This window comes from Schistocerca gregaria, chromosome 1 (assembly GCF_023897955.1).
Source record: "Schistocerca gregaria isolate iqSchGreg1 chromosome 1, iqSchGreg1.2, whole genome shotgun sequence".
NCBI lineage: Eukaryota > Metazoa > Arthropoda > Insecta > Orthoptera > Acrididae > Schistocerca > Schistocerca gregaria.
The window spans coordinates 285,539,215-285,564,030 of NC_064920.1; the positions used below are offsets into that span (position 1 = coordinate 285,539,215).

The 24,816-nt window shown below is 39.8% G+C and overlaps 1 protein-coding gene across 1 annotated transcript in view; it reads left to right on the forward strand.

Annotated features, from left to right (window-relative positions):
• The first annotated feature begins 21,481 nt into the window (after window positions 1-21,481).
• Window positions 21,482-24,816, forward strand: part of LOC126342753 (neural cell adhesion molecule 1-like) — a 207,019-nt gene continuing 203,684 nt past the window's right edge. The window contains exons 1-2 of the mRNA XM_050001886.1: window positions 21,482-21,626; window positions 23,095-23,234. Coding sequence (XP_049857843.1) covers window positions 21,482-21,626; window positions 23,095-23,234 — 285 coding nt within the window. The remainder of the gene's footprint in view (window positions 21,627-23,094; window positions 23,235-24,816) is intronic.

Below are 24,816 nucleotides of genomic sequence, written 5' to 3' on the forward strand. Positions count from 1 at the left end.
AAAGGAATGATGATAAAATTTATTTTAAGTTGTTGGGCTGTAATAATTCACTTGACAGTTGGGTGGATAAAGAAGCAGTCTTTGAACTGCTTAAGCAGTTGTAAAGTTATGTAATCTTTTGAAATTATAATAAAACATAATATATATAAAAGTGTCAAATAGTAAAAATGAGGAAAACGGCTCTTTCATTTTTTCTGCTCATATGTTATCCAAATTACCTCTAAGATATAGTCTCTAAATTCATAAATCAATTAACTGATAAAAGTGTTAATTATTTACACAGTGTTAATGGAAAAAAGTTTCTTTTGTTAATGAGTACTTTAAAAATGCAGTGTACTGTGTTAAGTATTTTCCTTATTCTTAAAAATCTCCGATCACTTTCCAAATCTCAAACGAATTTATCGAAAAATTGACAGCTACTAATTATTAGAGATAATTTTCAATGTGGACTTATGTTGCTGAATAAGTCTAATACTAAAGAATTTAACAAATGTGATCTTTAACTAGACAATATCTTTCTCTGCTATGATAAGTAATTAGACACTGACAAAGCCATTCAAACTCAGCAACTCCCAATCGAATTGACAAGTAAGTTACAAATAACAGAAAAGCTACTAGAAGAATGTTTATATTTATATATGTAGTAAATAACATCTTTGAAACAGTAAAAGAAGATTTCATTTATGTAACACCTACCAAATATTATTCTAGAAAAAAGTATTGTATACTTTGTGAGGTTTTAACGAAATTATATTCAACAGGTCGCGTTACAACTTATAACAATGGTCACTTAGATAATGAAAAATTTTTTCTTTCACATACACACAAGAATGTTATAGTTACAAACTTCTTGAATGTCGTTATTTATGAAATCTCTGAAAAATATCCAGCACCAGCTGAACCAAGGTTAGGCTTGCAGCCAAGCAAAACTAAAGTAGGCAAAGAAATATTCAAAGAAATTCTAGGATCAAAGCAGTATAATTTTAAGTAGTGGATAAAGATTTGGAAAGTGATAGCAGATTTTTAAGAATAAGAAAAAAACCTTAACACAGTACACTGCATTTTTAAAGTACTCATAAACAAAACAAACTTTTTTCCATCGTCACTGTGTAAATAATTAACATTTTCATGAGTTAATTGATTTATGAATTTAGAAACTGTATCTTAAATGTCATTGGGATAACATATGACCACAAAAAGTGTTGAGAGAAACGCCAACAACCTCCTAAAGAAAACTAGTTTGTCGCAGCACACTATCAAGAGCCTTAAAACCTATAGAGCTGTTCCCCCTAGGTTATATGGGCTTCTGAAAGTTGACAATGAAGGGGTTCCTTTCCATCCTAATAAGTAATATCGGCGCTCCGGCATACTGATTTTTTACATCGTTAGGAGGGATTGCATTTGAATGGCTCTGATATTTTAATTATTTTCGATGTGGTCTCTCTCTTCACTCATGTACTGAGCATAAACGGCACTCACGATTACAGCAGCCAAGTAGATCTGCTATTGCCAGACTGCTTGGATACTGGTGACCTCATGTTGTATAATGACACCAAGGTATTGGCTTGCACATCCAACTACTGCTACAGTGTTATTAAGGAGGCAGTTGAGATTAAATTACCGAGCAACCTCGTTCACAGAGATGAAGGTTTTTGTTTAAACTCTGTTTGGGATCCAGCTCTCTCTCTCTTGTCAAAAAACGGAGAGCCACAATCATTGCTACCTCACCTCCGAGTTCGTAGTCTCAGTATTGATATCTCTGACTTTGATCCTCTTTGGTGGCACTAGTGTTCAGTGTGTGTGTTATCTTCCCTGCATCAGTCTGAGAAACGACGTTTTGAATTTGGATGCATGTCGCCTTTCCATTGCTGTTTGTCTTGAAAATGGCGGGGTGTTCTCCAGCCAACATATAGGCTGTCACTGAAAGTGTTACCTGGCCGAATTCCCGGAAGTTATTTGTAAGTTGAATATGCCAGGAGGTACTCAGGTCTCATATTGTATTGAGCTTAGTAATTAGTTTAAGATTCTTTTATCACATAGGTTTTCTAAATCAATTGCTGATTGGGAATTTAATTAATTGAAAATCAACAGATGAAAATGTAATATAAAGGAATGAAGAAACTTAAAAATAGAAGTAAAGAAATTTATAATACTGAATTCACAATGTGAAAATTTTGGTTTTTTTAGAAATTAATTTATTTATTTTTCTACATTCTTATGTTCGCCATAATCCTTTTATTTATTTTCATACTTTCACCTTCTGTAAAAATGTATTAGATTTTGTTTTCTTATATTCACCTCATGCATAAACAAAATTATTGTTTTAAAAATTCGATGACGTGATGTGCACAAACATACATTTTTAATTATTTCTATAAGCAATTTAAATTAAATTCAGTAAGTTAGATGTTAAAAGGTGATTATAGTAGATAAAAAGTGTAGGTTATGGGTAAGGTTTCGTTTTCTAGTGAAGGACAGAATGAAACGAGTTAGTAGTCCAGAAAACAGAATGTAAGCTGCAACCTACAATTTTAATATCCTTTCGTCACGTAACAGGGAATCTGATACAGTAGAAAATCTAGAATTAATTACACTGACAGATTATATCATAACATCAGGAAGAGGATATGAAACATAAACAAAGTTCGTATGTGTGTTTCTACATCTGAAAGACGATGTGTAATCAAATTTCGCGACAGTCGGATGAAAGTGGCGCTAGTAACACCACTAAGAGGAGGTAAGTCAAGTTTACCTTAAATGCACGCTGTGACGATCATGATCAGTAGTTATCTTTGAGATTAGATGTGGTGCGATAATGTTAGCCAAGAACGTTTTTACAGTTATGAAGATGCCATTATTAGCACCTCACTGAGATGGAGCGAGATCATGTAATAAGGCAACAGTAAGCTGGATGTTGGTTCTGCGATAATGAAGAACGGTTTGGCAGAAATATAGTCACTGTACGTTGCTGCAAGCAGCGGTGGTCAGGAGAATGTGCAGTTGCAAGAACACTTGACTCTTGACGGCTACTTGGCACTACTGTCTGTCATCGTGATCAGCGTTTGGCTCAATGTCAGTTCTGAACTAGATGTCCTTTAGCGTGCATACCACTTATACCAAACCACCACCTTTTTGTGAGTTCAGAAGTATCAAGGGAAAGGTCATTGCAGAGCAGGATGGAGATCCGTTCAAAGCTAGTTCGGCCTCGGTGCCAGTGATGGGTGTGTGTTGATTCGGAGGAAACCGTTTGAGGGAATGCAACCAAGCTGTCGAGGAGCACTCTCTAGGTTATCCCACAAACTTCAACTAAAAATTTTTACATTAATTTGGTGGTTCGATCCATTGTGCAGGCAGTAATGAACAGCATTTCAGTGGGAGATTTCCAAGATCATAGTACTCGCCTGCATAGCGCTATTGTAAGGTAATATGTTGTACAGAGTGTCAATGTGTTGCCCTGCCCTGACCAATCACCAGGGATTTGGCGTAAAATGTGGCACTTTTGTGCTCTCTGTCGTTGGCACCTCATTTTAAGATATAGTGTTGTCGTCATTTAGTGGTGAACTAATGAATTATCAGAAAGTTACTGCACTTCTCTAACTATTGTGTTACTAGTAGACTCCTTAAATAGCTTCCATTCAGGGATTTCTGGCACTTATAGAGTTGGCTGTAATGAGTGGATTCAGTTGTGACACATCCACGATACTTCTTGCAACTAGAGTGTGAACACACTTTATGGAATGTGTCTGATCATTTTAAATTGTATTACAGTAATCCGCTGTAACACATTGCCTGACTTATGTTGAAATATCTGAAGCACCGTACTACCTAGGTGACATACTTCCATTGTATAGTGAGAATGTGAGCTTCATGGATGGTGAGAGGTAAGTGACCTGGGTGATGAGTTTGATACTAATGCTATGAATAATATTCCAGCAAGTTGTGCACACAACAAAATCGAAATTTTCTAATACATAGTGATAGCATTTTCTTCTTGGGACAAGTTGTTCGATATGGTACAGAGTTGACAGACCCGCCGATGAGATTTTTACGTAACAGATCACTAAACAAATGCCAATAACTACACACTTAATAAAATGAAAACAACTCCACTATATGAACAACATATAAATGCGAACTTAGTGAAGTTATTTTCCCTGCTTATGTAAGGGAACTACAAGGCAATTCTGAGGAGGTATAACCTGTCCACATAATGGAAAGCGAGCAGCGATAGTGGTGGGGAAAGTTGTCAGTACTGGAAAGCAGTACAACTGCCGTACGGCATCAATAAGTGTCTGTTTCCCCTCTTGTAGTGTAGAGCGGTGATAGAGATTTACGTAATTTCTGTTGATGTGCATCTCCTGCATTACTACTATTAGTATGTCATATCACTAACCCATGTTGTGTTAATGCATTTTGTGGAGAATAAGATACGTGGGCATGGTTTTTCTCTTTCTGGACTCATTAGTCCACTGGTTTTGGGCGGTCCGCCACGAATTCCTCTCCTGTCCCAACCTCTTATCTCAGAGTAGCACATGCAACCTATGACATCAAACATATTCTGGGTGTATTCGACTCTCTGTCTCTTTCACTACAGTTTTTGCCCTCTACAGTTCCCACTACTACTATGGTAGTTCTTCCTTGACGTAGGAAGTAGGTTACAGTACACTTGTTCGCCCACTGCTAGTGTACTGCTTACTGGTGTGGGATTCGTAGCAGATGGGGTTGATAGAGGAGATGGAGAAGATCCAACTGAGAGCAGCGCGCTTCGTTACAGGATAATTTAGTAATCGAGAAAGCGTTACGGAGATGACAGATAAATTCCAGTGTAAGACTCTGGAAGAGAGACGCTCAGTAGTTCGGTACGGGCATTTATTGAAGTTTCGAGAACATACCTTCACCGAGGAGTCCAGCAGTATATTGCTCCCTCGTACGTATATCTCGCGAAGAGACCATGAGGATAAATTTAGAGAGATTAGAGCTCACACAGAGGCATAGCGACAATCTTCCGTTTCACGAACAATACGAGACTGGAATAGAAGGGAGAAACGATAAAGGTACCCTCCATCACACACCGACAGATGGCTTGCGGAATATGGATGCAAATGTAGATGTCTTAACAGATGTCCTATCACTCTGTCTCTCCTACTTCTCAGTGTCTTCCACGTATTCCTTTCGTCTCCGATACTGCACGGAGCCCCCTCATTCATACCATATCAATCCTATTAATTTTCAGCATTCGTCTGTAGCACCGTATCTCAAATTCTTCGATTATCTTTTGTTTCCAACAGTCTCTTTTTCACTACCATACAATGTCGTGCTCCAAACGTACCTTCCAGAAATTTCTTCTTCAAATTAAGGCCTATGTTTCATACTAGTTGACTTCTCTTGGCCGAACTGCCTTCTTTGCCAGTGCTAGTGTGCTTTTGGTGTTCTCCTTGCTCCATCAGTCATTCGCTATTTTGCTGAGTAGATAGAAGAATTCCTTGCCTTCATCAGGGCCGGCCGGAGTGGCCATGCGGTTCTAGGCGCTACAGTCTGGAACCGCGTGACCGCTATGGTCGCAGGTTCGAATCCAGCCTCGGGCATGGATGTGTGTAATGCCCTTGTCTTAGTTAGGTTTAAGTAGTAGGTACTTATTAGACGACGAAAAAGCAGCGTTGAAGAGAAGGTCGCCTAATAGATACCCAGCAGAATCTGCATAAATCTAGTGATGGACACAGTTCGGAACGTTCCTATTTATCAAGATTTCGGGTGGTAATACGGTGTATTTTTAGCGTCCTAAACTTTCCAGTCACGTTATGTTAATTGCTTAATAACATATGTTTATGGCTATAAAGTCCATATTTAGTGAGGTACTATTCCATCATTCTCAGTTTCCAGTCAAACAACAAATTTCGCACTCAAACCAGCCAGAAATCTGCACACGTCCGACCCGTTCATGTTTGCGATTTCACAGTCTCTGATTCACCACTATTTGAGAGTTCTACATTCGGTTTCATTCGGTGGTCTTACAAAAAAAAAAAAAAAAAACGTGCTCACCAAATATTCCATAAATGAGTACATAATATACCACGCGGAATTTTCACTAAGGCACAAGATTGACGCGCTAGAAACTTTCCAACAAAACAATCGAGAAACTTTCATACAAATGTTGGTAACTGCGACAGCTTAGGTCACAACTCGTAATAAATGCGAGAACTAAATATTTCTTCATTTTACACACAATGAGCAGCGTGAAATTTATCATGACCTTTTGTGTCCGATAGCTGGCGATCGACTCTCTCGATGCCTTCCCTCTCTCTGCATATAGAAGTTTCTGCTCGCGGGAACAGCTTAATCCTGATAGGCTGATGAGTCTGACTGACCAATCAGAATGACTCTGCCAGATCATTCTCGCTCTAAAACTTGGATAAGGATAAAGTAATTTGCGTCATTCTAAAATGCAAATATTAATATAATGTTTAATAAAAGGACCGAAAATGAAAATGATCTAAAAATTAATTTAGAAGCTGATTACACTTGAAACTGATATTCTGGCTACCATCTTACAAAAGCAATCACACCTCGACATACGTCATCAGCAATATGGGTATAGTACAGCTTTCCCACGATCCGATTGCGTACGTTTTACAGAAAAAATATCTAATTTTACTGTGTGCCACATATAGACTCTCATTCATTCCCATTTCTTCCCACAGCAACTTAATAAACAAACATTAATTTTTCATCAATTTCACTGTATGAAATGCGAAGTAATTGAAGCTTTTGAAAATACAAATCCCAATTAAATTATTCTACCCATTGAGAACTTTAGCTACGATTTCAATTGATAACAAAAGAAAACGATTATTGTTCCTAACTGAAGTTTTATGGTTTTTAGCTAAACTTCTCAATCTCTGCAACTATAATAGTTAGAACCCTGTAATTCTTATGAGATCTTCTGCTGAATAACAAAAAGTACCAAGTTTCAAAACAATTGTTTAATATTTGCTATGGCTTATTTAGATTCGTAGGGGGTATGAATATACGGTTGTGCTAGGTTACACGGTAGCCCAGTCGCACGGCCACATAGCGTCAGCTGCTCGGTGATTCATAGCTGAGGCGTCTCCCTTCAGCTTTCTGACAACCACCGGCTCCAAACCTACGTATCATACTGCAATATAAACTATCCCGTAATAACTTGCGACGTCACACTCTCTTATTATTCCCTGTGTTTACCTATCCCACCAACTCGGTTGCATGAGGTGTTAAGCTGATTGTGCGATAGTTCTTGCACGTGTCAGCTCTTACACTCTTCTGAAGTAATCTTCCAAATCCGCAACCACTCGCCGCACTACCCCACGATCCCCACACTTACATCCAACCAGTGGAGTGTTTAGTATGTGGTTCATGACTGCCCTCCTACCACTGTCCAAAATTTTGCGTCTAGAGGAATTTTTACCCTTATTCGAGTTTTGTTGTCAACGTTGGCTGGTTTAACGTCATAGACCAATATCTGGTTCATAGGTACACATTTAGTTTCGATGTGTAAAGTTTACTTTCCTGCAAGTTTCTGTCCTCATTCTTGTAGAATCTGCAATATTATGAAACCGTACTGAGAGGCTTACTGCATCCTAAAGTTCTGAGAGCTTACTTTTCTGAAAGAGAAAATAATACAAGTCTTCCTTATATTTGTATCTCTCCAAAAGGCAATGAATATAACACCAGATTGATTTTTGTTGGTACGGAGGCCTACCAGCTATCGTTCGTCCCTCGAACCATGTTCGAAGCGAACAGGGAAGGAGGAAGGAAAGAAGCATTATTTTTACTGAGTTAACCAGTTTTCGGCTTGGAAGGTAATCTTCAGACATTGACTGACTGACTAAATGTCTGAAGATGGCCTTCTAAGCCGAAAAGCGGGTAAGACAATGAAAGTAATACTGTAGAGGTATAGCAAACAAACGCTTTTCTTTTATTATCAAATATCGAAAAATATGTCTATTCGTGACTTTAACTGCCAACTTCTATCCCTTGGCAGTTAATGCTCCGATTAGATATAGTTTTTTGGTAAGACACTGAACCTTATTTTACAAATTTTAAATTTGTAAATGATGATGACAGTAGTCGAAAAGACGAAATAATTCAAGAAATGTACTATCGGACTAGACTGATCCGCCTATTGCATTTCGTCACCTGTACGTGTATAATAAGAATTTGTGGATTTTTTTATGTTTGAAGGCAATACTCGTAAAGTGAACTGCTGTTAGCTATGCACAAGTAAGGCTGTCATGAGGTTTTCTATATTAAACATGACATGCTACACCGTCGTTCTAATTACCCGTTAAAAGATGGGATTAACAGTCTGTCTGTGTATGTCGTTCAACCAATCTAAAAAGATGAAAATAACACTCATTCTGTGTATGTCACTCAAACAATCTACTATACTGAAGACAAGATTCTTCTTGATTATATTTTAAAAAAACAGCAAGACAGATTTGTCTATGAGTTTTTCGTTACAATCAACGTTAAGAGGAGTAATATCAATTACGTGCAAGTTGTGCTTGACTCGGTCTAAGTACAAACACAAACAATTTGTACATTATAGCATATAATCGACGGGAATATTTACTTCAACGTGTTACAATTGTCCGTCACTCCTGCCGGCTATTAACAAACATAGCTCCACTTCTGTTTGAAAATCCGATACACAACATTTCTATAGTTTCATAAACAGAGCTCCACTTCAGTTTGAAAATACGATATACAACATTTCTACAACTTCATGTTTATTTTGGCAATGTTAATTTTATCTGAAGCGTATACACTTGTGTATTGAGACACATCTGACGCAATTTACGGGAGTAATATATTCAGCCTGCTTCCGTAAACATTTGTTCTCGTACATGCCTTCCAGCTACTTGTTCTATCACTGTATCCTAAATGTGGTGCACGCTCTTTGCGCTTCCAGAACAATTCGTGAATATAGTGAGGTCAAAGCTGAAAGACTGGACACGAAACAGCTTCCACACGAATAGCATACTAATATTGCGCGTTTGTCACGTGTATAAGCATTTAAACGTTGTTAATTTATTGTAAGTGCTCTTCGCGCTGTGCTGCGTTGCTTTGCTCCATTGATCTGGAGCAATATGAGAATTAAGTGACACTGGTTCGTAAGGTTATTTGAATATTTGAAAATATTAGATCGCACAATGCACTGCTTTGTAAACTACATCAAATTACCGATTCAGGCAACGCTCTGCATTAGCCGAATATGTGTAAGTACATAAATACTAAATTCCTTGCTCCCGCATTTCTGCCCGCCCTCTCCTCCTCTATCTCTCTCCGTACATCTCGTCCTCCTCCTTCCATAATTCTGTGCATTACATTCTCCCTCGTCTCTCTGTCCATCTCCTTGTCCCTCTTCAGCCTTCTAGGTCCATTTTCATCTGAATATTAAATAGCTTCTTACATCTTTTCTCCAAAACCTCCCCATCTCTTTGTACGTAACCTCTTTCCCTTTCTCTGCCCATCCCTTTCTATGTCCGTCTGAACGTTTACTGGAGTGTCATGTAAAATGATCAATCTCTTAAGATATTTTCTAGGTTCACTTGAGAGTCGTGTAAAAACTGAGACTTTTCGAGATTTGTGGTAACAGCGCTTCCCCTAAATATATTACATATATTACAAAATCATATAACCTACCTGCCTATGTCAGTATCACTTCTAGACGTTTGTATTCCCCGAGATTGACAAGTGGCATAAAATGACTAAGCAGGAATGGCTAGATGACAAATGTAAGATTTTAGAAGCATATGTCACCAAGGGGAAGACAAATGGTACCTATAGGAAAGTTAGAGATATTTGGAGATCTATGAGTATACAGAACTCAGATGGAAAAAGTCCCAAGCGAAGAATGGAAAGTAGAAATGTGGAAGGAATACATAGAACGTCTATGCAAAGGAGATGCACTTGAGGCCAGTATTATACAAATATGAGGGGAAATAGATGAAGATGAGGTGGGAGATACGACACTGTCTGAAGAATTTGACAGAGCACTGAAAGATGTAAGACGAAACAAGGTCCCAAGCGTGGACAACATTGCGTTAGTGCTTCTGATAGCCTTAGGATAGCCAGCCATGACAAAACACTTCCATCTGGTTAGGAAGATATTTGAGACAGGAAAAATACCTTCAGACTTCAAGAAGAAATCCCGTTCCAAAGAAAGCATGAGCTGTCAGGTGTGAAAGTTACCGAACAATCAGTTTAGTAAATCACGGTTGCAAAATACTAGCCTGAGTAACGATTCTATAGAAATGTAGGAACAGGTGAGGCAATACTGACCCTATGACTTATTTTCCATAGAAATGTAAGAACAGGCGAGACAATACTGACTCTATGACTTCTTACAGAAGACAGATTAAGGAAAGGCAAACCAACTTTTGGGACATTTGTAGACTTAGAAAAATCTTTTGACAATGTTGCCTCGAATACATTCTTACAAATTCTAAAGATGAGAGGGGTAAAATGTAGGAGGCCAAAGTAATTAAAGCTTGTACATAAAGTAGATGGCAATTATAAGAGTCGAGATGTATGGAATGTAAGTATGGTTTGATGGGAGTGAAGCAGGATTTAAGCCTATCCCAGACGTTGTTCAATCCGCATAATCACCAAGCGGGAAAAGAAACAAATGAAATTTTGAGATTATCCGATGGCACTCTAATTCTCTGAAGAACAGCAAAGGACTTGGCAGAAAAGTTGAAAATAAAGGGCGGTGTTTAGAAAAGAGGATGTAAGATGAATATCAACTAAATTAAATCGATAATAATGGAATATAGTTAAATTAAATTAGGTGATGATAAGTGAATTAAATTAGGAAATTGGATACCTAATGCAGCAGATGAATACTGCTATCTGGGCAGCAAAGTAACTGCCGATGGCTCAAGTAGAGAGCCTATGAAATCCAGACTGTGGGAGAAATTTGGCAACATTGAGTATAGTTTTAAGTGTCTTCAGAGACTGTTTTGATGCAGCTCTCCATGCTACTCTGTCCTGTGCAACCTTTTTTATCTCCCAGTACCTATTGCAATCTACATCCATCTGAATCTGCTTAGTGTGTTCATCTCTTTCTCTCCCTCTACGATTTTTACCCTCCACGCTGCCCTCCAGTACTATCCCTTGATGCCTCAGAACATGCCCAGAAGAGTGAAGACCACAACAACAAACAACATTTGCATTAGAGGATAATATAAGGTGTAGAACAGACCTAATGAGGGGGTACAGCAAAGAATTGGGGAGAAAAGAAATTCATGCCACATCCTGAGTAGAAGAATCGATCGACTGGTAGGACACAATCTGAGCTGTCAGGGGATTACCAACGGGTTAGAAGTGTGAAGCGCTGGAGGGCGGGGGGGGGGGGGGGGGCCTGGGGGGGGGGATCGTGGAGGAAGGCGAAGAGGTTAACACAGTAAGTACATACAAAACGATGTTTGTTGCGCTAGTTGTTCTGAGATTAATAGGCGTGCATTGCAGAAAATAGCATGGAGAGCTGCATCAAACCTCTTCTGACTGAAGACCACAACAACAGCTCCCTATGTCCGTCTGATAGAGTATCGTGTAAATAACCCAAGAACTTTTCGACATTTGTGATAACTGCTCTTCCTCATATATATTTCGCTTATATTTGTGTATTATATATACTCAATCTTCAATGAAAATGGTGTAGGCACGGCTATTCAAATACACAGATATGTACACAGGCAGAATACGGCGCTGTGGTCGGCAACGCCTATGTAAGACCGCGAGTATCTGTCGCAGTTGTTAGATCGGATACTGCTGCTACAATCGCATTTTATCAAGATATAAGTAGGTTTGAACGCGGTGTTACTGTCGGCACGTGAGCTATGGGACACAGCATCTCCGAGATACCGATGAAGTTGGGATTTTCCAATACGCGCATGCCACGAGTGTACCCTGAATATGAGGAATCCGGTAAAACACTAAATCTCCTATGTCACTGCACCAGATTAAAATCCTGAAAGAACGGTACAAACGACGATAGTAGAGAGTCGTCCAACGTGACAGAAGTTCAACCTTTCGGCAGATTGCTGCAGATTTCAATGCTAGCCAACAACAAGCGTAAGCGTGCGAACCCTTCAGCAAAACATCATCGATATCGGCTTTCGAAGCCGAAGACAGACCCTTGATGACGGCACGACAAAAAGTTTTCGTCTCGCCTGGGTCTCTTAACATCGACATTGGACTGTTGATGACTGGAAACATGTTGCCCGGCCGGACGAGTCTCGTTTCGAATTATATCGAGCGGATGGACGTGTACGGATATGGAGACAACCTCATCACTCCTTGGACGCTGCATGTCATCAGGGGACTGTTCCAGCTAGTGGAGGCTCATAATGGTGTGGGGCGTGTGCAGTTGGTGTGATGTGGGACCCTTCATACGTCTAGTTTCGACTCTAACAGGTGACACGTAGGTGTCTATCTGATCATCTGCATCCATTCCTATTCATTGTGCCTTCCGACATACTAGGGCAGCACCAGCAGGACAATGCGACACTACCCCAGACGTCCTGCCATGCTGCAGCGTAACTCCAGGAACACTGCTCTGAGATTAAACATTTCCACTGGCCACCGGACTCCAAGACATGATTGTTATTGAGCAAACCTGGGATGCCTTACAACGTCCTTTTCAGAAGAGATCCCCACTCCCTTGTACTCTTACGAGTTTATGGACAGCATTGCAGGATTTATGGTGTCAGTTCCGCCCACTACTACTTCAGGCATTAGGAGGGTCCACGCTGCATCTTGTTGCGACGCTTCTGCGTGCCTGTGGGGTCCCCAAACTATACTGGGCAGGAGTACCAGTTTCTTTGGCTCTTTAGTGTACCACTTTTCGTGATTTATTTTCTCTGCGTAAAATGGAAATTTCTTAAATACTTTCGATTTTGTTGTAAAACTGACAGATAATCAGCAAAAGTGAAATCATATACATTAGTGCCTTTTTTTCCAGTAAATATTCCTTACGTTTCTTTTTTCGTTCAGCCATTCATCGTGCAGATTCTGTAGTTTTTTCATCAGAAAAGCATAATGATAAGAAAAATTAAATGAAAATTTTTGCACTTATGAACCCTCGTTATTTGAAAACATTTTCAAAGTTAAAACTAACGCTGTAGTGACTGCTGTAAGCATCAATGTTGTTTCTGACAATGTAGTCGTTGTTGTGGTCTTCTTTCCAAAGACTGGTTTCATGCAGCTCTCCCTGCTACTCGATACTGTGCAAGCTTCTTCATCTCCAAGTAACTACTTTAACTTACATCCTTCTGAATCTGTTTAGTGCACTTTTCTCTTGCTCACTCTCTGTGAATTTTGCCATCCACCTTAACCTCCAATACTAAATCGGTGATCCCTTGATGCTTCATAACATGTCCTACTAGACCGACACACTCTTCTAGTCAAGTTGTGCCACAAGTTCCTCTTCTCCCCGTTTCTCTTCAGTACCTCCTCATTAGTTACGTGATCTACCCATCTATCCTACAGCAATCCTCTGTAGCACCACATTTCGAAAGCTTCTATTCTCTTCTTGTCTATTTGTCTTCCATGTTTCACTTCAATACATGGCTACACTACATTCAAATACTTTCAGAGAAGTCTTCCTGACACTTAAAACTTTATTCAATGTCAACAAACTTTTCTTGGCCAACGCTTTCCTTGCCAGAGCAAGTCTACATTGTGTATCCTCTTTACTTCGACCTTCATCAGTTATTTTGCTCCCCTAATAGCCAAATTCATCTACTACACTAAGTGTCCCATTTCCCTCTGCATCACCTGATTTAATTCGGCTGAATTCCATTATCCTGGTTTTGCTTTTAATGATGTTAATCTTACATCACCCTTTCAAGACACTGTCCACTCTATTCAGCTGCTTTTCCAGGTCCAGGTCCTTTGCTGTCTGTTACACAATTACAATGTCGTCGGCAAACCCTAAAGTTTTTATTTCTTCTCCATGGATTTTAATTCCTGCTCCTAATTTTACTTTCGTTTCCTTTACTGATTGATGAATATACAGATTGAATAACATTGGGGATAGGCTACAAACCTGTCTCACTCCCTTCCCAACCAATGCTTCCCTTTGATTGCCCCTCGAATCTTATAACTTAATGTGGTTTTCGTACAAATTGTAAATAGCTTTTCGCTCCCTGTATTTGGACCATCCACCTTCAGAATTTGATAGAGGGTATTCCAGTCAACATTGTCAATAGCTTTCTGTAAGTCTGCAAATGACTGAAATGTACGTTTGCATTTCCATAGTCTAAGATTCTATGGAATCCAGACTGATCTTCCCGAGGTCGGTTTTTCCATCTTTTCCATTCATCTGTAAAGAAATTGTGTCAGAATTTTGCAGCCGTTAGTTATTAAACTTATGTTTCAGTAATTTTCACATCCTTGAACATTTGCTTTCTTTGAGATTGGAATTATTGTATTCTTCTAGAAATCCTAGGATATTTCGTATGTGTCGTACATTTTGATCACCAGATTATAAAGATTTCTCATGGGTGGCTCTCCCAAGGCTATCAGTAGTTCTAAAAGAATGTTGTCTTCTCCTGAGTACATGTTTCAACTAATGTCTTTCTGTGCTTTGTCAAACTCTTCACGCAGCATCATTTTTATCTATGTTCTCTTCCATCTTCATAATATTGCCCTCAATTACATCGCCCTTGTGTAGATCGTTATATACTCTTTCCCGTTTCTGATTTCCCTTCTTTGCTTAGTACGGCTTTTCCATTTGTTCTCTTGATATTCATAAAAATGATTATCTTTTCTCCAGAGCTCTCTTTTGTTTTCCTGTAGGCAATATCTATCTCTCCACAGTGACATATTTTTCTTATAGCCATCCCTCCACTGATATTTTGCCCTTACTGTAGATCTAATTTTAGACGTTTGTATTCCTTTCTGCCCACTTCATTTAGAGCATTTTTATATTTTCTCCTATCATCAATTAAATTCAGTATCTATTCTGCTGCCCGAGGATTTATACTAGCCCTCGTCTTTTTACCGACTTGATTCTCTGCTGCCTACACTATTTCATCTCTGAAAGCTATCCATTCTTCTTCTCCAACGTTCCCTAATGCTCTCTCTGAAACTCTCTGCAACCTCTGGTTCTTTCAGTTTATCCAGATCCTATCTTCTGAAATTCCGTCCTTTTTGTAGTTTCTTCAGTATTAATCTACAGTTCATTACCAATAGATTGTGGTCAGAGTCCGCATAGGTCCCTGGAAATGTCTTACAATTTAAAACCTGGTTCCTCAACCTCTGTCTTACCATTATATAATCAGTTGGAAAGCTTCCTGTGTCTCGAGACCTCTTCCATGTATACAACCTTCTTTCATGATTTTTAAACTCAGTGGTAGTTATCATTAAGTTATACTCTGTGCAATATTCTACCAGGCGGCTTCCTCTTTCATTCCGTAGCCCCATTCCATATTCACCTATTTCTTTCCCTTGTCTTCTTTATCCTGTTATCTAATTCTAGTCCCCAATGGTTATTAAATTTTCGTCTCCTTTCACTATCTCAATAATTTCTTTTATCTCATCATACATTTCTTCAATCTCTTCGTCATCTGCAGAGCTAGTTGCCATATGAATTTGTACTAGTGAGGTACGCGTGGGCTTCGTGTCTATCTTGTCTACAATAATGCGTTCACTATGCTATTCATAGTAGCTTCCCGTGCTCCTACTTTTTTATTCATTATTAAACCTACTGCTGCAGTACCCCGATTTGATTTTGTATTTTTAACCCTCTATTCACCTGACAAAACGTCTTGTACCACCTGTCATCGAACTTCACCAGTTCCCACTATATCTAACTGTAACGTATCCATTTCCGTTTTTAAAATTTAATAACCTACCTGCCGCATAAATGTACCTAATTCTGTATCGTTGAGGCACGCAAGCCCCATTATCGACAGGAATGCACATGTTCATTCTGACAATAACGAGTGTGAAAAAGATTTTCTATTGCATTTTCAGACCCTGTTTCTTATCAAATTTGTCGTCTTCTAGTTACAAAATATGGATGCAAAGTTGCCTTTTCTACTCATAACAACTTGCAGAAAAATCTTATTCACAATCTGAAGTCCATGGGTGCACCTAGACACAGTTCAGAAGTTTATAAAATCACTTGAGATACATTTGCTGTTTATTAAATAGGATAAACAGGAAGATCTTGCAATGTCACTTTTTCGGAGCATTTATTTTGAGAATGGGCACTAATGTACATAATTCTCTACAAAATTCCACTTTTGCTTAGCGTCGGTTAATTTCTGGAAATTGTAGAAGAAATCTCCATTTTTGGTAGGAAAAAGACACAGTTTCGACGTAATCGAAGATCTGAAAATTTTTAAGCATATTTCTAAGAATGATCGCCTCATACTAACGAACAATTATAATTGCGTAATTTCTTTTCAGTAGCTTTAATCCACAATTAGCGCATTTTTTTATTCGTAAATCCATATAGATGCGTACTACTTAAATTATCCTTCATGTAGATGTTTTTGGATTTTGCAGCTGTTTGCGTAAACATTCTGTAATACTCTTTACTTGACATGTTGGGCACTTCAGTAAAGTCTATCAGATGACGCTTAGTTGTACTTCATTTTCTTGACAACTTTCTATTTTCAAAAATACGTTAAGCTCTCATCCTTTGAATTTTGTGTTATTATGAACTGTTCTTTAATTCTATTATTACTCTCATGGAAATATGTCCCTGTCTTTGCTCGATAGGCGGCGCAACTTTTGCCTTGTTTTCGTAACAGCAATGTAAGTCACTGGGCCGAGCGCCTGATGTGTCTTCTTTCAAGGTGTACTTACTAAAGGCTGGAAAGTTTTCAATTTTTTTTATTTTCTTTTTGACTTCTGTATGTCTACTGTAAGCATTCACTGTTACTTTCTCGCACTGTACCTTTTCTGTTTTATGGCATTATTCGCCTCGGTTAATGTTTCTGTCCAAATTATTTTGTGTGTATTATTTTGTAGGGCTTCTAAATTTTCATTTTTATGATATCGATAACCACACTTGTCATGGAGATGCAGACATCAAGTTTTGTAATGATAAGACGGTTCCGGGATTAACCTGGTTTGCAGAGTTAAGTTCTCTTTGAATGAATTAAGGAGTATGACTACACACTTTACTAACTAAATTAGTCACTTACGTATTGGAAAGTAGGAACCCTTGGTAATGTCACCCAGACTTCTGCAGTAATGAGATCCAGACTTCTGCAGTTGTCAGCAAGAAGGAACAAAATTTGATACAAGGAAATATGGTACTGATATTTTTATAATAAATTGAATAATAATCGAGAACTGTAAAAAATTAAGGCATCCGGCTCAGACAAGTGAAAGTATTGCTCAGTCACACACTAATATCCTCAATATCGAATTTAATTTAAGAATAATCATTCGTGTAAACTGTTAAAGGTAGTGTATAGCATTGATAGCACCGTCTTAGTACACACATAACAAACAGCGTTAATGTACAAGAAACCTTAACTGGAAGCTGCCTTTAGAATGTGAACACTTATCGTCAATCAGTCTTCGTCAAGTGCAACACGACACAAGGATCGCTAAAGCGTACATATCTAATAATTATCTCCCATGAAACTGTGAACGAAATAATAAATTAGTGTTTCTGGTAGTAAATACATAGGCTACAACCAGTTGTAACTATCAACCTTTAAAAAGGGTCAGCCTTATGAATTATGTATTAACCATCTTTATCTTGGACAGGACTGTGTGGCTGGTCCTGCGGAGGTTCGAGTCCTCCCTCGAGCATGGTTCTGTGTGTTTGTCCTTAGGAAAATTTAAGTACTGTGTAAGCTTAGAGACTGCTGGCCTTAGCAGTTAAGTCCCATAAGATTTCACACACTTTTGAACATTTTATACTGGACTCTGAAGAAATACAAACATTAGAGACAGATGTTTTTATATTACATTTTCATTTGCAACAAAACTTTTACGCGTGAACAGATAATCGTACATTCCTATTAAATCACAGTTGAAGCTATTAACTTCATCAATATTTATTTTTTGTTTGAATAGGTCGAAAATAATCATACATATGTCAAACGAAAAACATTCATTTCCTTTTCCAGCACTTTCTATTTCCCTCATGTGACATCGTCATACCATTTACATCAGAACAACAGTTATCATTCATATTCCTATGTACAGTGAAAAAATATGTGCGTTACCGAAAGCGAGCTGAAGACCTTTCCAGAAAAATACTTAAACACTGTTAAGCGGAGTTGTGAGAGAGAGTAACTGTACTTATTCCATTACCATATCTATTCAGTTCATATAACAGTTCCAGCTATTGCACAAATGGTACATTAAAAATATTTACCTGAGCTCTTCCAATTATAGTCTTGCTGTGTCGTCTCAGCTGTCTTCAGTAAACCACTCCTACTTCTCACAAGTGCATCCATCATCTTAACAAGTCTTCGCGTCAAGTGCGTGTGTCTTCCTACCGAAAATTTTTCTTCAAAATCTTCAGTACTCTGTTGTGTCTAAAATACCTTCCAACCTTGTGCAACGAGCACTTTTTCTGTATCTGATATTTCATTTCCAAGACATTATGATAATTGGCAAAAAGTGCACATACGTCATCTGCTGGCATTTATGATGTGCTCTGGAAATAAAATAATCAACATCAAATGGCTCTGAGCAGTATGGGACTTAACATCTCAGATCATCAGTCACATAGACATAGCACTACTTAAACCTAACTAACCTAAGGACATGACACACATCCAAGCCCGAGGCACAACTCGAGCCTGCGTCCGTAGCAGCAGAGCCAGTCCGGACTGAAGTGCCTAGAACCGTTCGGCCACAGTTAAAATAATCATTTTGATACTAGTGGAACCATCCTGAAATCATTCTGATAACTGACAGAAGTGATGGGATGGTACACTGCAATGCCGAAGATACAAATACTTTGCAAGGACATAAAAGAGCTTCATCCATCATCAAAATACCTCCATGAACAACTTGTACGTTACTCCGATGAGGAGAGGGACCATCTCTTCATTACCTGCCATACCAGTCGTGTTCTCTGTCGAACTACTCAACGCAGACACTGCAGCTAATGCCTCACGAGGGATTATAAGAGAAATGCAATTTATATTTGTCTTCTTGCGGTTTACAGTAGACCATTAAACACTCTCCAGCAGTGGACGCCACACTCAGTCTATATTTGTCTTCTTGCGGTTTACAGTAGACCATTAAACACCCTCCAGCAGTGGACGCCACACTCAGTCTACACGCTTCTCACAGACGTAAGGCGCAAACTAAAATTTAGAGCTCTAAGCAACTGTGAACGGAGGAGATTATAAGACTTCTTGTAGACTGTTGCTAAAAACCAAACATACAGGTAATGTAAATTTGCCGTTTAAATCTATCGTTGTGTGTTCATAAATACATTGAAACCTGTTATGCAGTCTTTGTGACTAGATATTGGGATTTGAAGGTGTTTTTTACTGTTATATTATATACACTTTTCTATATCTTACATATGATGTATCGTCTACAACCTGGTAAGAAAAAACTGAGTTATTGGAAGCGATATCAGTGGTATTTTGTCTTAGACCTTGAAAATCATCCTATGTATGGCCATATTTGTGTACTGCGAGTTATTGGAAAATTTCTGTTCTGCAAGGTCTGTTCCTGTAGCTAGCAACGCTGTTAACAGAACAGTCATCGGTTCTGAACATGACCTATCAGCGACAGCCGTAACAAAGAAAATATGATTCCCAAGGGCAATGTATTGGTAAGTGATGGAAAAGGAGAAGGTGACGTGGTGTGTCGTCCAAAGGATGGGCAGTTATCAGAATATTGGCACTTTGGAAAGAAATCGCTGAACAGTGTAATCGCTCTAAGCCATATCAACGAATGAAAAACCCGGCGCACACTATGTGATCAAAAGTTCCTGGACACCTGGCTTAAAATGACTTACAAGTTCGTGGCGCCCTCCATCGGTAATGCTGGAATTCGGTATGGTGTTGGCTCACCCTTAGCCTTGATGACAGCTTCCATTCTCACAGACATACGTTCAGTCCGGTGCCGGAAGGTTTCCTGCGGAATGGCAGCCCATTCTTCACGGAGTGCTGCATTGAGGCGAGGTATGAATGTCTGTCGGTGAGGCCTGGCACAAAGACGACGTTCCAAAACATCCCAAAGTGGTTCTATAGTATTCAGGTCAGGACTGTGAGCAGGCGACTACATTACTGAAGCGTTATTGTCGTGTAAGAACTCCGCCACACGCCGTGCATTATGAACAGGTTCATAGTTACAATTGGCATCCCCGAATTGCTCTTCAACAGTGGGAAGCAAGAGGGTGCTTAAACATCAATGTAGGCCTGTGCTGAGATAATGCCACGCAAGCCCCCACCATGAAAAACACGACCACCCCATTACACCACTGTCTCCGAATTTTACTTTTGGCACTACACACCCTGGTTGATGACGTTCACCGGGCATTCTCCATACCCAAACCCTGCCATCGGATCGCCAGACACCACACAACGTTTTTCCACTGTTCAATCGTCCAATATTTACTGTCCTTACACCAAGCAAGGAGTCGTTTGGCATTAACCGGCGTGATGTGTGGCTTACGAGCAGCCGCTCGACCATGAAATCCAAGTTTTCCCACCTCCCGCCTAACTGTCATAGTACTTGCAGTGGATCCTAATGGAGTGTGGAATTTCTGTGTGATTTCCTGATAGATAGCCTATTAGAGATTACAAAACTCTTCAACTCTTGGCGGTCTCTGTTAGTGAACACACGAGGTCGGCCTGTACGCTTATGTGATGTACGTGTCCCTTCACGTTCCCACTTCACTATAACATCGGAAACAGTGCCCCTAGCTACGTTTAGGAGTGTGCAGATCTCGAGTACAGACATATGACACAAGTGACACCCAGTCACCTGACCACCTTCTAAGTCCGTGAGTTCCGTGGAGCGCCACACTCTGCTCTCTCACGATGTCTAATGACTACTGAGAACTCACAGTAGGTGGCAGCACAAAGCATCTAGTATGAAAATTGTATGTCTTTGGGGTATCCGGCCACTTCTGATCACATAATGTAGTCACGCGTTTTAGAGCTTCACTACGGCACAAAATCGACGATCTCGTTACGGCTGAGCAGAGGAACTCTGTTCGAATTCAAAAATCAAGACGACAGCATCGTCGTAGGCAGGGTGCCAAAGTACTAAATCTCTTCACCGCAACTTAATAAGAACATTATGTTAGTGTCACTTCAAGTGATCTTTATCGAGTGATACTTTAATATTCAGAAGCGGTTGTAAATATAGAGAACATTAATGTGGAAATGTGTTACACAGACTTATGAAAATTTTCATATCTATACCGTAATGACAATAGGACCCGCAGTATTAAGGGAGAGTGTGTTTTCAACCAGCATAATAGTGGAAAACTATGACAGCTTACATGGGAACTGAATTCACGACGCTGCTCCGCCCCCTGGGCTGGCCTCGAGAGCAGAGGGAAGTGGCCGTATCGGTCACTGCGGCAGCTACTGCGGTAATAAAGTGCCAATTGCAATTAAACTGCGACTCGATTGGTAAAATCAACGGATTAATTCCCAGAAGAACGTCTGACTTCCTCTGCTAGCCAATATTTTGCAAACATATGCATTAACTTGTATCGGAAAACAGGACGACATAGTCATTCCAGGATTACGGCTCTTCCGCTAGCGATCCATCTTCTTTGTCCTCTACAGGAGAACTCGTCTCCTCCAGGAACTAACCCGATCTAGGTGCTTGCACAAACTGAGGGAGAGACGATGTGTGCTCGCTCTTTTATCTAACGTTTTCCAAGGAACATGAGGCTCTGCAAGTGCTCGTGCTACTACCACACTAGAGCCGATGGTACCTTTGCCTACAATCATACACGAGATGCGGAAGGAACCGTTGGAAGGGCATCCGGTGAGCACTCGCTGTGGTCGGGTCCATCCGACCGCCGTGTCGGGAGGATCGGGAGAGGAGGGGTGTGTGGTCAACACACTGCACTTCCGGTTCTTATGATGGTTTTCTTTGACCGGAGCCGCTACTATTCGGTCGAGTAGCTCCTCAATTGGCATCACTAGGCTGAACGCACCCTGAAAAATGGCAGCAGTGCGTGGCGGCCTGGACGGTGAACTCGTGTATCCACTGCAGCGAGGCCTTTGCCAAAGACAGATGAAGTACAGCTCCTGAGAAAAGTGAAAGGTCATACTCTGAGAAATAAAATAAACAATTGTGAAATAACGCAAGATTTAGGAAATATTTTTCTTGAATGAAAGAGCCGGCCAGTGTGGCCGAGCAGGTCTAGGCTATTCAGTCTGGAACCGCGCGACCGCTACGCTCGCTGGTTGGAATCCTGCCTTGGGCGCGGATGTGCGTGATATCCTTAGGTTAGTTAGGTTTAATTAGTTCTAAGTTCTAGGGGACTGATTACCTCAGATGTTAAGTCCCATAGTGCTCAGAGCCGTCTGAGTCATTTTTTTGAATGAACCAAAAGAAAACGAGATAGCATTATGAAATAATTGTAGTGAAAGAATGGGGACGGAAAGAATAGACAGACATACAATAGACTATAGATCTGTAGGAGGCAAGATATATGAAGGCCAAGGAAACGGTGGTTTTTGTGAAGACGTATCCATCTACAAGCCTACTGCTTCAAATAAAGTAGAAGAAGAATTTTATACGATCTGTAATTTATTTTCTACAGTGATACATGTAAATTGTTCTGTGCTTTATTTTTCGTCAGTATAAATTATTTAGATATTTTTTCAATAACGTTTCACTCTTATTTATCGTACATTACAAATTATGAAGTATGCTATATCTGTGCAGAAAGACAGATTTTCTGTGTGGTGAATAGGAGAGAAAGTGGTGGGGGGGACGGAGAGGCGCAGCTAAGGCATGTCCTCCACGGACGCAGTGTCAGCCCACTACGCCTCTACGGTATAGCTGATATACAGGGAGAATGTGCAACTGGTGGGCGCCTTTAGCGGCGGTAGTGTGCTGAGCACGTGTTTTGCGTTGCAGTGGAGCCGCTGACGGTGCGCCTGCTGGACGAGAACCGGCCGCTGAGCGCGGGCCGGCAGTACGAGCTGCGCTGCGAGACCGCCGGCTCGCGGCCCGCCGCCGCAGTCACCTGGTGGAAGGACGGACAGCAGCTGCCCGCAGTAGACTCGGTGCGTACCTGTCGGCGCTGCGCCTTTTCTCGCACGTGTTACTTGCTGAGCAGCGAGTGTTCAGGCTCCAGTACTGTTTTCTCACCGGCGGAAAACGTTCTACTATGCTTATGTTACCTTTTCGCATGTAGTTCATACTGTAAATAGCATTAAGTGAATGCTAAACATTCATAGCAGTACTTTATTATAATAAGAATAAATAAAATAGACGTAGGCTGCAAGACTGCTTTTATATGTTTTTTTATTCCATGATCGATCTCGAGACATCACATATCTTTTCCAGACATACCCAAGCAGTGTGAACATACCAATTATTTTTCCAAAAGCTACATGCCTCAGTTAATATGGAACATTATTTCCTTTCGAACTGCAAATTCCTTAACTTTTACTATAAAGGGAGTGGAAGGACTTGACCCATACAGTGACCTTTTCATTTCAACATATTTCTTTGCATCATAGATAAATCATTAAGAGAATTACAATCATAAATCAGATACTAATTTCCTTAAGAAACGCAACTTGGGCAGATTATACAAACTGCTTGTTATAAATCCACAAATCAATTAATCTCTTTGAAAACATTTAACAACCTGCCACTCAGGCAAATTTTACAAACTGCTTGTTATACGGAACCACAAGCGAACTAATCTCTTTGCAAACATTAATAGAAAACGCCACTCTGGCTAAGTAAATCATTTAAAATAAACTTTACATCAAATAACCAGGCAATCAATTATTATTTCCACATAGATTGAAAAACACCCCCCTGCCCCGGCGAGATATTACCAGGCAACTTTACAAGGTTATAGTCAGTTTGATCAGTAATGACCCAATTATTTCCCCATCAAAACTGACATACGCCACTAAGGCTGAGTTGCACCTCATTTTTTTAAAAAAACGGTTTCAATTAACACACAGTTTTCTACCAATCCATCAAAATTCTTAAGACAAATATTTAAAACATTTAACCCGGGAAAACTTGCAGAGCCACTACAAGCTTTAAAAAACTGCAGCTTGTACAATGTGAGGCCACAGCTTGGTCACGAACATTGGAGGTGAATGAGTATTTATCTTCGAATTATGATGTGGACTCCCTTTGTACTTCCACCCCTTTCAGAACGCCGAAATCGGCACCAAACAGCACACGCGAGCTCAGGCGAAGTCCACCGCCCGAACGCCCGCTTATAATTTAAAAGGGGAGACTCTGCACTTCGGTTGCGCACTGCTTCCGATCTCTGAAACATAAATCAGTAGCGACAACAGGGAACCAAGCAAACGTTCCTTCACTTTAATACTCAAACTTATACAGAAAACTACTTCGATAAAATTGACAGCAATAAAACCAATTTCATTACTTTAAGCAGAATCACGTTCACTAATTATGCAAACGAAACTGGATCATTAAAACCCAAGCATCACATGGAGCACCTTACGTGTTCCTATAAGATACCACATGGCAATATTTAGACACAGAATATAGATCACTCGGTAAGGCTACGTACACGTATCAATTTTTTTTGTCACTTGCCAGCTGAAGTAAGAACAATACTGTTAAGGAGCGAAGTACACACTT